The sequence below is a fragment of the Wickerhamomyces anomalus genome (genome assembly GCF_001661255.1).
Source record: "Wickerhamomyces anomalus NRRL Y-366-8 unplaced genomic scaffold WICANscaffold_1, whole genome shotgun sequence".
Classification (NCBI taxonomy): Eukaryota; Fungi; Ascomycota; class Saccharomycetes; order Phaffomycetales; family Wickerhamomycetaceae; genus Hansenula; species Hansenula anomala.
In genome coordinates this window covers 2,809,922-2,825,339 of record NW_017567110.1, presented here as the reverse complement: position 1 = coordinate 2,825,339, position 15,418 = coordinate 2,809,922, and the positions used below count along the sequence as shown (strand labels likewise).

The 15,418-nt window shown below is 35.9% G+C and overlaps 6 protein-coding genes across 6 annotated transcripts; all 6 read left to right on the top strand.

The window, feature by feature from the left end:
• Positions 1–23: 23 nt before the first annotated feature.
• Positions 24–2,738, top strand: TMA108 (Tma108p; the record flags this gene model as incomplete). Its single annotated transcript, XM_019180619.1, has 1 exon — positions 24–2,738. A coding segment is annotated over one exon (2,715 nt), but the record flags the coding sequence as incomplete, so codon positions are not given.
• Positions 2,739–3,082: 344 nt separating this feature from the next.
• Positions 3,083–5,083, top strand: WICANDRAFT_76962 (uncharacterized protein; the record flags this gene model as incomplete). Its single annotated transcript, XM_019184477.1, has 1 exon — positions 3,083–5,083. The coding sequence occupies one exon, from the start codon at positions 3,083–3,085 to the stop codon at positions 5,081–5,083; it is 2,001 nt and encodes a 666-aa protein (XP_019042007.1).
• A 427-nt stretch (positions 5,084–5,510) lies between these two features.
• WICANDRAFT_76961 (uncharacterized protein) lies at positions 5,511–7,478 on the top strand (the record flags this gene model as incomplete). The annotated part of the gene is made up of 1 exon (XM_019184476.1): positions 5,511–7,478. One exon carries the CDS (start codon positions 5,511–5,513, stop codon positions 7,476–7,478), a length of 1,968 nt encoding a protein of 655 aa, XP_019042006.1.
• Positions 7,479–7,750: 272 nt separating this feature from the next.
• Positions 7,751–8,533, top strand: WICANDRAFT_76960 (uncharacterized protein; the record flags this gene model as incomplete). Its single annotated transcript, XM_019184475.1, has 1 exon — positions 7,751–8,533. One exon carries the CDS (start codon positions 7,751–7,753, stop codon positions 8,531–8,533), a length of 783 nt encoding a protein of 260 aa, XP_019042005.1.
• Positions 8,534–9,444: 911 nt separating this feature from the next.
• On the top strand, positions 9,445–12,739 carry WICANDRAFT_60846 (uncharacterized protein; the record flags this gene model as incomplete). The annotated part of the gene is made up of 2 exons (XM_019183066.1): positions 9,445–10,520; positions 10,957–12,739. 2 exons carry the CDS (start codon positions 9,445–9,447, stop codon positions 12,737–12,739), a joined length of 2,859 nt encoding a protein of 952 aa, XP_019042004.1.
• A 220-nt stretch (positions 12,740–12,959) lies between these two features.
• On the top strand, positions 12,960–14,816 carry WICANDRAFT_82736 (uncharacterized protein; the record flags this gene model as incomplete). The annotated part of the gene is made up of 1 exon (XM_019185430.1): positions 12,960–14,816. The coding sequence occupies one exon, from the start codon at positions 12,960–12,962 to the stop codon at positions 14,814–14,816; it is 1,857 nt and encodes a 618-aa protein (XP_019042003.1).
• Positions 14,817–15,418: the final 602 nt, after the last annotated feature.

Below are 15,418 nucleotides of genomic sequence, written 5' to 3'. Positions count from 1 at the left end.
CTCCAAGAATGCCTGGCTCACCATTGGTGCTGGTTAACCAGTTCCAACCTACAAACTATCAAATCAACTTGAACATAGACCATCAAAAATCAAACTTCACTGGTGAAATTATTATATCTCTTTCAAAAGATTCAAAACATGTTCCTGAAACCGAAACGGATTTTAAGTTTCAATTAAACTCTGCTGAATTGGCTGTATTGAATGGTGTCTTTTCAACAACATCAGGAGTTGATCATAAGGCTAAAATAACTTATAATAGACCAAATGAAATTGTCGAACTCATTGTGGAAAATGGTGCTAATCTTTATAAAGAATCAGAATTGAAATTAACAATCAAATATCTTGGTAAAATCAATTCAATTAAAACTTATAGAGATTTCACAAAAGGTATTTTCAAAACAAACTACCTAGATGATAGAAATAACAATTCAACAAACTACATCATTGCAACTCATTCCCAAGCTTCATTTGCAAGATACATCTATCCTTCAATTGACGAACCTGCATCAAAAGCCACTTTCCAATTATCATTAACAACTGCTAAAGATTTCAAAGTCCTTTCAAACACATTACCAGAATCAAGAACAACAGAATCATCAAACCAAACAATAACATTTGAGAAATCTCCTCCAATGAATACTTCAATCTTTGGTTTCATAATTGGTGATTTAGATTTCATCGAATCAACAATCCAATTATCCTCAAAATCCATCCCTGTTAGATTTTACACACCAATCGGTCAAGTCCAACAATCCGCATATGCTCATGACATAACTTCAAAATTATTACCAAAAATTGAATCTATTTTCAACACTCCATACCCATTATCAAAACTAGATATAGTGGCATTACCATTCCTAAGTGATGGTGCTATGGAAAATTTTGGTTTAATAACAATTCAATCATCACATGTACTTGTGGAGACTTTATCAAACAAGCCACAATTGAAACAAATCCGTCAATTGATTGCACATGAGTTGATCCATCATTGGATTGGGAATGATGTTTCATTTGATGAATGGGATCATTTATGGTTGAATGAAGCATTTGCTACATGGTTTGCATATTATGTGTTGGCACAAGTTAAAATAGATGATGAGGACTTGCACATATGGGAAGAGCAAGGTGATGTTGAATTGGAAAAATTATTCACAACGGATTCTGCTATTGGTGTGAAGAGTGTTGTGGGGAAACTTGGTGTTGGTACTGTGAAGACTACTCAAGATGCATTTGAAGTTCATTCTTATAGTAAAGGTATTCAATTCTTGAGAATGTTGAGTAATGTTTTCGAAAATGATCAATTTAATGATCAATTACCAAAATTTGTCTCAAATTTATCAAAATTCATTACGGAAAATCATTTCAAAACTATAAAACCAACAGATTTATGGAAACATTTACATCAAGATTCCTCATTAGATTTATTAGCATTCACTCACTCATGGTTAAGAACTCCGGGGTTCCCATTAGTTTCTGTTTCGATTAATCAAGATGATAAAATCGTTTTGGAACAACATCGTTATCTTGAAGAATCTACAGTGCAAGAGCAAAATTTGGAAGATGTTCCATATCATATCCCGTTAGCTATAAAGTTAAATGATGGTTCAGTTGTCAACAAGATCTTGAACGATAGGAAATTAATTCTAGAGGAAATCAAAATTGAAGAATTTGTTAAATTAAACACAAATAGAATCGGGTTATACAGAGTTCATTACAAAGATTCCAAACTGTATGAAAACATTGTGGAAAACTTTGATCCTCTATCAACTCTAGATCTATTAGGCCTGGTTCATGATCTAAGTAGAATTATTGGTCGTGATTCATTACAATCTGATCAAGATATTGTTGGTTTTTTGAAAATTTCCCAAAGAGCTGTCAATTCATCAAAACCAAACTTTGAAGTGCTAAGATACATCCTAAATAATCTTGAAGTTTTAGAAAATGCTTATAAACTACAATCAGCCAATAAGAAACATGCTAAGTTTGTCAAATGGTTAAGACAATTAAACCTAGATCTTTTCAACAAATTGGATTGGTCACAAGTTGGTAATGCATCCACGGCAGAATTAGAAACCAGAGCATCAATATTGTCAATTGGGATTGAAACTCCTGAAATTCATACAGTTTCTGAAAAATTTTTCAAAAAATTATTACATGGTCCTCGTCAATCAGTTCCTGTTCAATTCTTATCACCAATCTTATCATCAGTTTCCCTTTCCGCTAACCAAACCACATGGAAGAAGATATTAGAATTGGTTAAAGCTCCAGGTGCCACAACAGCTAATGTGGATGGTGGATCTATTGGTGAAATTCAAAATGCCGCAATCAAAGCCATTGGTCATACCAAGGATCCTGCCCTAGTTAAACGTGTCTTGAACTTTGTCACTACAAATATTGACTCTACAATGGTTGAATTAGGATTAGTTGGGTTGTTATACAATCCATCATTGAATAAGCAAACTTTATGGGATTGGTTCAAGTTGAATTATGATCATTGGGCTTCAAGATCTTTAAGAGCAGGGTCTGAATATAGTGCCAAATTGAAAAAAACTGTTAAAAGTATAACTTTGATTGTTTTAAGTGCTTTCACTAGAGATGAAGATTCCAAGATTGTTCAAGAATTCGTTGATGAAAGATTGAAAAAATTACCAGAACATGGGTTAAAAGAAAATGTTGAATTGGTTAAAGAGTCACAAGTGGAAAAGATCAAGATTGCTTCTTCCATTGATTCAGTCTTGAAATTCATTGAGTAGAGATTTGTAAATAGAATACGCATAAAAATAAATTCAATTTCTTGTATATTGAACTTCGTATAAATGGTCAAAACTTTGATACAGGCCAGTCTCTTGCCTCAATTTTAAGAACACAAGGGGTTGCAACTAATCACTAGTGACAAATTACAATCATTAACGAACTGTCATGTGTTTTGCATGCAGTTACAATTCTGTCATCTGACACGGGTTTATAACTTGACACGGTTAGTTGCGATGTTCTTCGCGAGTTTTTTTGGCCCTGTTTATGCAAAACATTAACAGGTCTTACTGAGAAGGAAATTCCATTCAATTGCACTCAGAAAGTTGATATGATACGTCTTTTGGATCTCCCGAAAGAGATCTTGTTCAAGATATTTGATCCCCTTGACTTTGAATCAATCCAAACCCTTTACAGCATTCCCCAATTTGAACAGAGTTTACAAGGTTTTGCTACTGTTGTTTCTGATCTTGATGAAGCTGCTGCAACTAGTTGGATATCTCCATCGTGTCCATATGTTAACTTTAAGGAATTAGGAGTGGATGAAGTCAAATCCCATCATGTGTTTTATGTTCTTGAAAATTGTTTAGACTCAGAGCTGGTTCAAAAAATCATTTTAAATCAAGATAGGCCCAATACAGTTATCCTGTCCAATAAGCTGATGAAATCCGTCAATAATGGCTCTCTAGACCAGAGGAAAATCCATTTGTACGATTATGCCCTTTTTTTGAATTCAAGTAAAGGTCCAGCCGACCCTGAAAAAGCTGCTGAGTATTTTGAATCAGATGCTTATCACAGATATAAGGAAGTATCTTACGAGAACATAAAAAAATTAATCGCACTATCAACTTCATCAAAGTTTTTGGAATCTGTCGAGTGTCCATATGTGGAATGTGTTGAGTTGAGGTTTTTGGAGTTCGATGCAATGAAATTTAGAACTCCAAACGTCAAAGAGATGGTCTTGTTTCGCTGCATTAACACAAATAGCTCAGCAAAACTGAGCTTTCCTGTTTTAGCTGAAGTGACTTTTGATATGTTTTGCAAGAGTTTTATTGATTGTATGGATTTGGAGAATTGCCCTGCTGAAAGTTTGACAGTAGAAGAGGGTGATATTGTGAAGTGGGAAAACTTGGTAATTGGTAAAGCAAAAAGAATTTCTATTTCAATCATGGATGCAACAGGACCTCCACATGGCTCATTGAGAAATGTAAGCATTCCCCGTTGTGAAGATTTGACGCTGCGTGGGTTTACAAATGTTTTCAATGTTACGGCGCCATTAGTTTCTAAGCTAAACATAGAATCTAATATATTTATAGGCGAAGAAAATGATTTTTCAATGAGAAATTTTCAAGCTGATAAGGTTAAAGCTCTGTCTATAACGGGTTTTGGTATTGCTGCGGAATTTCCCACTGTATTGTTTGAAAGTGTCGTAAACTTGGAACTTCATAATATCAAGTTTTTGTGCTCTGGGACTTTTCAAAACGTGGAGGAACTGAAGATATCTGGTAAATTGGAAGGATGTTTTCAAATGATTGACACCAAAAAATTAACGAGCTTGAAGGTATATCGTCGTTTCGTCGAAGCTGAGGGGTATGACACTGATGATTTTGACTTATCGGGGTTCAGTTTTCCAAAACTTGAGAAAGTAGAGGTTACTGAAGAGAATGAATTTGATTTTTTAAAGACGTTAAACGCACCAAATCTGGAAGAGCTCTCTATTAATCGACCAAGGTCAATTAGTTTCTTGAACATATTCTCAAATGGGTTTGAAAATTTACAAAAATTGAAGGTATCAGAGCCTTCATTCCCAATAATGGAGGACATAAAGCTTCAAAACCTGCAAGTACTTGAGATAGCTTTATATGACTTTAGACCTTTGAATAGCTTCAAAATCGTCAACTGTTACTTCCCAAACTTGCATTCGTTCTTTTTGAAACCAAGATTCCCACGGATAAGTGGTGGCGACAATTGGATAGCACCAAGTGGAACTATAGATATTGAAGCACCAAAACTCGATACGTTCTGCTCCACGTTCCTAAAGATAGATCATTTGGATCTAACAAAGTTCCCAAAGTTGATTGAATTAACGGTGAATTATATTAAAAAAATAACGTTAGGTGATGTTGCTCAAAACTTAAGTGCTTTCGAAATTCAGGGCAATTCATTACGTGAAATGTCTTATACAAAAGACCCTGAAAACATACATCGCTTTGTTAAAAGCTTCACACCAAAACGTCTTAAAAAAGCTTACAAACTTTTTCAGAATCACTCCAAAGCAAACCAATTGTTGGTGGTAAATGCAATAATTAAAAAGCGTCGCCAGGAACTTTAACTGAGAAAATTGTTTCTTTTACAAATATACTATAATAGACGATGTTCTTCATCGATTTTTGAATTGGTTAAAGACTTACAATTGGGAAAGATCAAGATTGCTTCAAATGATTCTGTACTCTTGAAATTCATCGAATAGAGCGAATTGTAATTAATAGAATTATACTGCACATAAAAATAAACCTAGTTTCTTGTATAGTTGAACTTCGTAATGGTCAAAACTTTGCTATAGGCCAGTTTCTTCCCTCAATTTCAAGGTGACAAGAAGTACAATCGTTGTATTTTTCATGTTGCCTGTTGATATTCTGTCATCCGCTACGGGTCTATAAACTTGGTGATGTTCTTCGCGAATAAATGATTTGTTTACGCGTTGTAGCACGTCTCATTGAAAGGAAAATTCCACATTCATTTACAGTCAGGTAGTTGATATGTTACTTTTCGATCTCCCAAAAGAGCTTTTGCTCAAGGTATTTGAGCTCCTTGACTTTGAATCCATCAAAGCCCTTTACAGCATTCCTCAATTTGAACAGGGTTTACAAGGTTTCGTGACTATTGTTTCTGATCTTGATGAAGCTGCTGCAACTAGTTGGTTGTCCCCATCATGTCCATATGTCAACCTGAAGAAACTAACAGTGGGTCAAGTCAAGTCCGGTTATGTGCTTTATGTTCTTGAGAATTGTTTAAACTCAGAGTTGGTTCAAAAAATCATTGCAAATCAAGAAAGGCCCAATACAGTTATCCTGTCTAATAAGCTGATGAAATCCGTCAGTTATGAACCAAAAAAGGGGGAAGATTTCTATGAATACGATTCAGCTCTTCTTATGGATTCAAGTAAAGATCCAGTGGACACTAAAAGAGCTGCTGAGTTTTTCGAGTCAGATGCTTATCGCAGATATAAGGAAGTATCTTACAAGAATGTGGAAAAATTAATCGCATTATTAAGTACATCAGAGCTTTTGGAGTATGTTGAGTGTCCATATTTGGAATGTGTTGAGTTGACGGATTTGAAGTTCGATGCAATGAAATTCAGAACTCCAAACGTCAAGGCGATGCTCTTATATGATTGCATTAACACAAATAGCTCAGCAAAACTGAACTTTCCTGTTTTAGCTGAATTGACTTTTGATGGTTTTTGCAAAAGTTTTATTGATTGTATGGACTTGGAGAATTGCCCTGCTGAAAGTTTGACAGTAGAAGGGGGTGATATTGTGAAGTGGGAAAACTTGGTAGTTGGTAAAGCAAAAACAGTTTCCATTTCAATCTCAGATGAACTTGAAAGACCTATACTTGGGTCATTTGGGAATATAAGCGTTCCCTGTTGTGAAGATTTGTCGCTGGGTGGGTTCATAGATATTTTCAATGTTTCGGCGCCATTAGTTTCTAAGCTAAACATAGGTTCTACATACGCAACTAGTCAGGAACATAATTTTTCATTGAAAAATTTTCAGGCTGATAAGGTAAAGACTCTATCAATGGGGTCTCATAATGTCGCGGAATTTTCCACTGCATTGTTTGAAAGTGTTCTAGTCTTAGAGCTTTGTGATACCAAGTTTTTGTGCTCTGGGATTTTTGGAAATGTGAAGGAACTGAAGATATCTAGTGATTTGGCAAGCTGCTTTCAAATGATTGACACCAAAACATTAACCAGCTTGGAGGTGACTTATGAACTATTTGAGGAGTCTGAGACGGATGATTTATCGAGGTTCAGTTTTCCAACACTTGAGAAGGTAAAGGTTATTCGTCAGCATGAATTTGGTTTTTTAAAGACGTTGAACGCACCAAATATCGAAGAGCTCCATTTCCACAGGCCGAGTTCAACAAATTTCTTTGACATCTTGTCAAATGGCTTTGAAAATTTACAAAAATTGAGGGTAACAATTCCTTCTTTCCCAACAATGGAGGGCATAAGGCTTGAAAACCTGAATGTGATTGATATTGTAATAGGTGGGCTTAAGGACAAATTCAAGATCGTCAGCTGTTCGTTCCCAAACTTGCATGCGTTCTATTTAAGGCCATTACTTCCACAAGTTCGCATTGTACCAAAGGGAAATATAGATATTGAAGCTCCAAAACTGGAAACTTTTCACTCCACTCATTTAAAAATGGATCATTTGAATCTTACGAAGTTCCCAGAGTTGATTGAACTGAAGGTAAATTATGTTGAAAAAATAACTTTAGGTGATGTTGCTGAAAGCTTGATTGCTTTCGAAGTACACGGTAATTCATTGCAAGAGCTATCTTATTCAAAAGCACCTGAAAACCTTCATCATTTTGATGAAGGTTGTACATCGAAAAATGTTGAACTTGAACAGACGTGCAAACTTTTTGAAATTTTCTCCAGAGCAAACCAATTGTTGTTAGAAAGTGCAATAATGAAAAGGCGTCGCCACGAATAATAACTAACAGAGTCATTTCTTTCATAATAAGACTGTAAAAGACGATGTTTATCATGAATTGCGTTCACTTTGTAGAGTACATTTCGAATCTTCTGTCAGTGGTCTAGTATTTCCGGAGATACTCGGTGTTAATCCAGCAGCTCGAGATATTTTTCATGAAAGAAAGCTCTACACGTCGATTTAATCGAACTCATCACGTTCCTGATGGGAAGAATAGCGGGCGAACCCTTGGATTTTTCAGTCTTTTGAACTAGGTACTGAACACTGCAGAAATGGTTATAGATCAGGATGACAGAATATATTGCAGAGCTGGTTCCAAGGATGACTTAGAGGTGTTTACTTCAATGGAATTTCCTGAGTTACTAGAACTTCATATGGATTTTGGTAAGGTTGATGAGACAGGATTGGTCTTGAAATCAGCACCCAAGCTTTCTTTTGTTACTTTAGCACATGTCAAAAATATGAACTTTTTCAAAAATACATGGAACAGTTTGAGAAAGCTACATGTGCAGTCCTGCTCTGGTATTTTTTCTCTTGAGAATGCAATTTTACCAAACTTGGAGATTTTAACAATCGATGTTTCAAGTGATCGCTGTGGGGCAGCAAAGATAAATAACTGTACCTTTCCAAAGTTACTTAAATTGGAAGTAACTGGTGGTGATGAAGCTAATGGTTTTTTCGAAAACTTCGTGGCTCCGAATCTTGAATCATTTTCCTCAGAAATGCACATTCTTAATCTAGATTTATCCAAATCCAGCTCAAACTTGAAATCTTTGAATTTATGGAATGTAAGAAGCTTAATATTGGGAGCTCCTGAGAAGTTGAAGGAGCTCAATCTGAGAGGAGACTGCTTGGAAGATTTGACATTCGACACTAGAGTTTCTTTGGAACATCTTGAGGAAATTAATGCAGATATCTGGGAATACGAAAGTTGGGCTAGGCTAGAAGATCATGATGAACGCTATTTTGAGATTATATACAAGGATGAAGAGCCTGAATGGGAGTCTGACTCTGACCTTAGCTCAGAAGAAGAAGGTGATGATGAAGAAGACTGAGATAATTTGATTACATCTATGAGCGAAGTCAACTGGTACCTGTAGGGTACACTGGCTTTAAATTCGAGTTTTAGTATAGCAGAATAGCAAATCAATGTTACTAAATGGCATCACCAATTCCTCAAAGCAATCGAGTACGTAGTTCATCAATTATTATGATGAACATTATAGTGGCCATGGAGATACACGGAATTTTCACTCGTGGGCGAGAATTCCTCTGAAAAAAATCATTCACCAACAAACCAAAACGTAAACAAAATACTTCAATTGTGCTTTCAACGATGGATCAGTTATTATCACTACCAGATGAAATTTTATTCAAGATCTTTATTCAGCTAGATATCAGCACTTTGAATACCCTATGTGAAATCAACCACTTCAGAAATAAAATCTCAAACTTTTTCGCTATTGTTACAGATGATCCAACTGAATGCAAAGTTTCACTCTCTAATTTTCCTCAAAGCTGCATTATACATTATTCTGATGACACCCAGATACAAGATTGTAATTCTTGGGGGCTGCTGTTTGTGGCGCATGATCTCATTGGTGAATCTCAACTCATTGTAACCTTTATAAAAGAGACAAAATTCTCTACATTCACCTTGATGGAAGAGCTGGCTAAGCTTGGAACATTTGATGAATTCAATGGGACTTCCCCAGAAGATGAAATGAATTTAGAGGTCGCTAAAGTTCTAGTACAGGCTTCCAACTGCAACGAGTCAATACAAATGTTATCTTTTTCCTTTATTACAGAGGCTCATCTAGAAAACGTTGAACTTAACCCAGCTACATTGGACTTCCCACAGCTAAAGTTGTTAAAGTTATCCGACTGCAAAAGTATTAATGAACTTATCAAACTTGATCTCCCAATGATTGAAGATATATGCCTTATTGGAAATTGCAAATCAATTATGAACAGTCTTGATTTTGGAAAATACCCTAAAGCGTTGAAGATTATGGCTAGTGACGTTGACTTGATTGAAAATATAACATTTGCTGAGCTAACTGATCTCGTCATTGTGAGTACTGGAGGTCAAGATCCGCGTGAATCCAGTGAATTGAGCACAATACGAAACATTGAGTTGCCTAAGTTGAAAAATATAATCATACGTGGCGTTTCATATTTGATAAACATCAAATCAAGCAGTGATGTTGAACGTTTCCATCTTTCTAATTCAGTTGAGGAAACGACTCACCTTCAGACTCTTCACTTTCCATATCTGAAGTTTTTGGTTATCAATGGCACTCATATTATTGGCCTTAATAGCCTGTACGCTCCTGATTGTCATAGACTAACAGTTAATGATTTTGAAATTTTTGATGAAAGGAGTCATATTTTGAACCAAATTAACCATCTGACTTGCTACAGCTCAAGAACAGCTCTGGAAAGAATAGATTCAAATGAATTGGTATGTTTAGAGGTGGGTCAATTGACGAAAGAAGACTTACAACTTATCACTTCTATGGATTTCCCTAAGCTCTCAAAACTGATGATAGATTTTGGGGAGCATAATATGGATGATATGGGATGCTCGATAAGCTTTGCACCAATGCTTACAGACGTGGAGCTACTATACTCAACTGGATTAGGATTCTTGAGAAATACGTGGTCTACTTTGAAAAATTTGAAATTGGAACTGTGTGGGTCATGGAGTCTTTATGACGCAACCTTGGACAATTTAGAAACTTTTGAGCTACAAGTTGGTGAATCTTCAGACTTTGTTGAAATATCAAATTGTCATTTTCCAAAATTAATCACACTTGCAGTATGTAGTGATTGGTTTGGTGGACAGACTGAAGGTGTGTTTGAAAATATCAAAGCCCCACTTCTTAAAAGTATCGTCTATGAAATGAGTGTTGATACTCTAGATCTAACAATGAGCTGCTCAAATCTGAAAAGTGTCGATATTCAGAACGTTTCTTGCTTAGTTTTGGGAAAGAATCAGAGTTTAAAGGAATTTACCTCTAGAGATAACTATTTGAAAAGGTTGGTAACAAGCAAGGACAGTAGGTTTCCACAATTAACCAAAGTCTCGGTAAACATGGAGACGTTTGACAATTTTGAACACCTGGGAGAAGCGAAGAGCGATTTGAAAGTGGTTTATCTTGACTAATGCTATGGCTGATTGACCTTCAAATGTAGAGAGCTGGTGAGTATCAAATCACAGAACGAATTCGCGAAGACAAAGGTTAAGGGCGATGGCTCTTCGAATTTAAATCAACAAGCAACATTTTGTAAAACAGTGAACTAAAAGTACTCTTCTGTGAATATGCCCTACATCCAAATGCCGTTTCACACTATTGGCTGTATATGCTCACATGATGTCCATTTTTGAGCTGCCCCAAGAGGTCCTGCTAAAGATTTTCGTCCTTCTTGACTTTGAGAGCATCAAAACGCTTTATTCGATCCACCAATTTGAAAGACACTTACAAGGTTTTGCTACTATTGTGTCAGATATTGATTATGATCCTAGCTTGTTTCCAAAATATTGTGACTACATCAATATTCACAGGTTTTCCCCTGAGCTTGTGAGGTCTGAGGTTGTGTTTTTCGTTATTCAGGATTTGGCAAACCCTTCATTGGTTAATAAAATTAGCCAAATTCAAACCACACCAACTTCATTCATACTTCACAATAACTATATCCACGTCCTTAATTGTCCTGATGACGACAGGTTTGGTTGGGGTGATGATGCTGATCTTGAAATGACTGCTAAAGAAGCATATGATTTTTATTACCCATTGTCAGGAGAGTGGGAGTCTATATTGGAAAACTCAACGGAATTGTTGCAACTTGCACATTCTCAAAAGTTTTTGAAATCAGTTGAATTTCCATACATCAAAAGACTTACACTTGATAAGGTGGATATTAATTCAGTTAAATTAAAGACACCATCCCTCAAAGAACTCACATTACGCAATTGCACCAGTACTGATGAATCACCTCAATTTACGTTTCCTTTGCTGTCTAATCTTGATCTGGAAGGAGCTTCCAAATGTCTCATTGAAAAGCTCGATTTTGGGGCTTATCCAGATGAAAAATTGAGTATCGTTTATGGAGAAATTAGCTTGATGAGAAACTTAACCATAGGAAAAGCAAAAACCGTTTCAATCACTGTTGACAGTGATATTTTCATGAGGGAGTGGACCTCTTTCATGGATATCAGCCTTCCCAATTGTATGCAGCTTTATTTGGATGGATTTCAAAACATCAAGTCTATTTCCGCACCATTGCTATCTTTATTGTCAATTCAGCATATTAACGACAGGGAGTTTCACTTGAATAACTTTGCTGCTAAACATTTAGAATCATTGATTTTGAGAAATTTGATGATTGCTCATTTTTCTGACGCTGATTTTCAAAAGCTTGAATACTTGGATATTTTTGAATGCACTATGGGATCTGTTACAGGATGTTTTCCCCGTGCTGAAACAGTTCGAGTATCTTCTTGTTTTTTGGATGATTGCTTTAAAAACTTGGATACACAAAATTTAACTATCTTCGAAATCAGTCGTTGTGAGTTTAACACGGGAGACAACACTACGGTTTTACCACCTGCTTTATTCCCAAGTTTGAAGATTCTGTGTATCGTTCAGTTTCCAAAAGATGGACACTTGAATATACAGGCACCAAACCTCGAGGAACTATGTCTACAAGATCCACTATGCCCAATTGAACAATTGTGTAACAAATTTCCAAAGTTGCAAGCTCTATCAATTGCGGCTAATTCGAGCACTATCATGAGGAATGTTACAATTCATGGAATCAAAAAGGTTGAGCTACTTTCCAGTGCTCTAGATCCTACATTCCAGTTAGTTGACTGTTCTTTTCCAACCTTGGAGCAGTTTAAGGCTATAGGGCCAGCTGGAAGCTTCATCATTGAACCATGTGAGGATATACTGGATTTCAGAGCACCAAATTTGAAAAGTTACAAAGGTAATAATTTAAGAATTGACAAGCTGGATCTTTCAAAATTTCCCCAGCTCCGTGAACTTGAAATTGGGGGAGTTATAGAACTAACTTTGGGCGAAGTTTCCCAAAACTTGGTTGAGTTTACGCTGAATGGTGTTTCATTAAAGGAATTGCAATATTCAAAAGATCCTGAAAATATTGTCAACTTCGATAGACCAGCTATGTACCCAACTGATCTTGAACCTATTCTTGTCAAGTTTGAAGATTATGCAAGTGCCAACAAGAGATCTTAAATCAATTAAGTACAGAATACTACCCCTAGATATACAAACGTAAGTGATATTAAATGATTATTTATATGACAAATATTGTAACGCTTCTATCCTCATTAAGCTGTCGGATATTTACGGACAAATAACCATTTTCGCGAAACCACGCGTTCTGCGTAAAAAAAGCGGTTCCTGAAATCAAAACAACCTAAACAATAATCGTTTCCAACCAACAACTTTGTCAATGAATGGTTTATTATCGCTTCCAGATGAAGTTCTATCAAAGATATTCGCTCAGCTTGATGTCATTGCTATAAGCTTTTTCATACGTGCATTTCCTTATTTCAAGAAGAAGATTTTGGATCTTTTCACTATTGTTTGTGATGAACGTGAATCCAATGATATAAAAGGCTATTTTCCAGGGACACCTATAGTTGGTTTAAATGATTTTTTGAAAATGACCTCACAAAATAAATCTTGGGGCGTGCTGCTTATTTTAACCCAAGCTCCTGATGATCCAACAGAAATTGATCAAATTATTAAAAAGGTCAGAAAACTAAGTACAATTACTTTGGTGCATAGGCAGCTAGAGTGTATTGATGATTGGTATAATGACCTACCTGTTCCTCGTAAAAGATCTAGGGAAGAAATATGCAATGAGAAATGTACGGGGTTAATGAAGGTTCCTAATGACAATAGGTGGGTTAAAAATATGTCTTTTCCTTTCGTTACAATAGTTTTTCTAGATAATCTTGAATTGGACCCTGGAATTCTCAGATTTCGTCAATTGAAAGAGCTACGGCTCAAAAATTGTGTCAGTGGTGATGAAAATCTCAAATTTGACTTACCCAAAATACAGCAGATTATGCTTATTGGAACTTGTCAATCAATCATGGAGAGTCTTGATTTTGAAAAGTATCCTAAAACACTGGTGATTGATAGTGAGGATACCGGAGTATTTGAAAACATTAGATTCTTAGAGACATTATCTCTATGTGTGTCTACTAGTCTTGTGGGATCGGGGGAAATAAGAAATATTGAACTTCCAAAAGCCAAAACATTTTTTCCATCAGGTATTAGGTCTCTTTCAAACATTCATTCTAATTCAGTTGAACATTTCAGCATCGCATCAAAGGGTGAACTTTCCCAACTGAATGTTCACATACACGATGTTGAGTTCCCAAACTTGAAGTCATTTCTAGTTGAGAATGTTATGCTAAAGGACATGATGGGTTTGAATTGTCCCAGCTTGAGTGATTTATCTATTCATAGATCCCAAATTTTGAATAATCAAAAGTACCTAGAATCGGTTTTTGCGAATCTCACGAAATTGGGTTACACTGACTCAATTCCAATTTTTGAAAAGCTAAAGACAGAGAACCTTGAGGAATTCTCAGCAAGAGTCTCATCAAAAGAAGACATTAAGATTATTACTTCGAAACAATTTCCAAGTTTATCGCTGTTGAATCTTGATTTTGGAAGTATTGATGAGACTGGTTATGTTTTAAAACCTGCTCCAAATCTCACAGATGTTGAATTGAGTGCTTCTAAGGGCTTAAACTTCTTGAGGAATTCGTTTTCAAATATAACATATCTGGTTCTCGATTCCTGTTCTGGGCCCTGGAGTCTTGAAGGTGTTAGTTTCCAGAATTTGAGATATTTCGAGGTGGGAATCAAAACTCCCACTCCTGGTTGTGTGAAGATCCACAGTTGTCACTTTCCAAAACTGAAGAGCTTTTCCATTGAAATGAAAGATAGTATTGATGTCGATATCAAAGGGATTTTTGAAAATATTGAGGCACCAATGCTTCAATCGATCAGTTATGGTCTTGCCATTGACATACTTGATTTATCAAAGATTAGCCATAGATTGGAAGATATTGAGATTAGTAATGTTCAGTGCTTAATTTTAGGTGATAGTAGTAATCTAGAAAGCCTAAAAGACACTTGGGATGGCTGGTTGAAAACACTCATCATCACACACAGAGAGACATTGAAGAATCTGGAACATATTGAGATAATGCGTTCGGGTACTATTGAAAGCTTTGAAGATTTGGAGAGAAGAAAAGACAAGATTGGGTTGAGGATCATTGAACTTTAGCAGTTACATCATTGATATACTGATCATTCCTTGAAAGAAGTTGTCTGGTAGTGTAACGATGTCATTATAATTGTCCACTGATGCCATATTAAACGAGTGCAGTATACATTTGATCCAATCACAACCGGTTCCTTATGCAAACAACTGTGAATGCGGGCTCTGGATATCCAAAAACCAAAATATTCAAGGTCCAAAGAGCTTCATAAACCATCATACTGCCAAATAACTATGTCCTAATGCTTATTCTATATGCCAAAAACCTCTTATTAAAGCATCTCCAAATAACTTCAAAGTCATGTGCTTAACAGCGTAGTCCAGTCTATTTCCTTTTCGAGCCAATAAGAGCGAAACCGTTTCCAATATTGCAGTGGGAAATAATTTATTATGAGAACACATCCGTTTCCCATGGAAAAAACTGGACAATACTCACAAAGAATGGCCAGATTCACACTATATCTCGATCAAATCCCATTTATTTAACCAGCATCTTCTTTTAAACCAAAGCCCTTCATTTTCTTTTTCCCAATTCGTTGAAATCTTCGAAAACTTGCAGCCCAAAAAAAAAAAAAAAAAAAAAACCGTTAAAGAAAAAAAAAATAAAA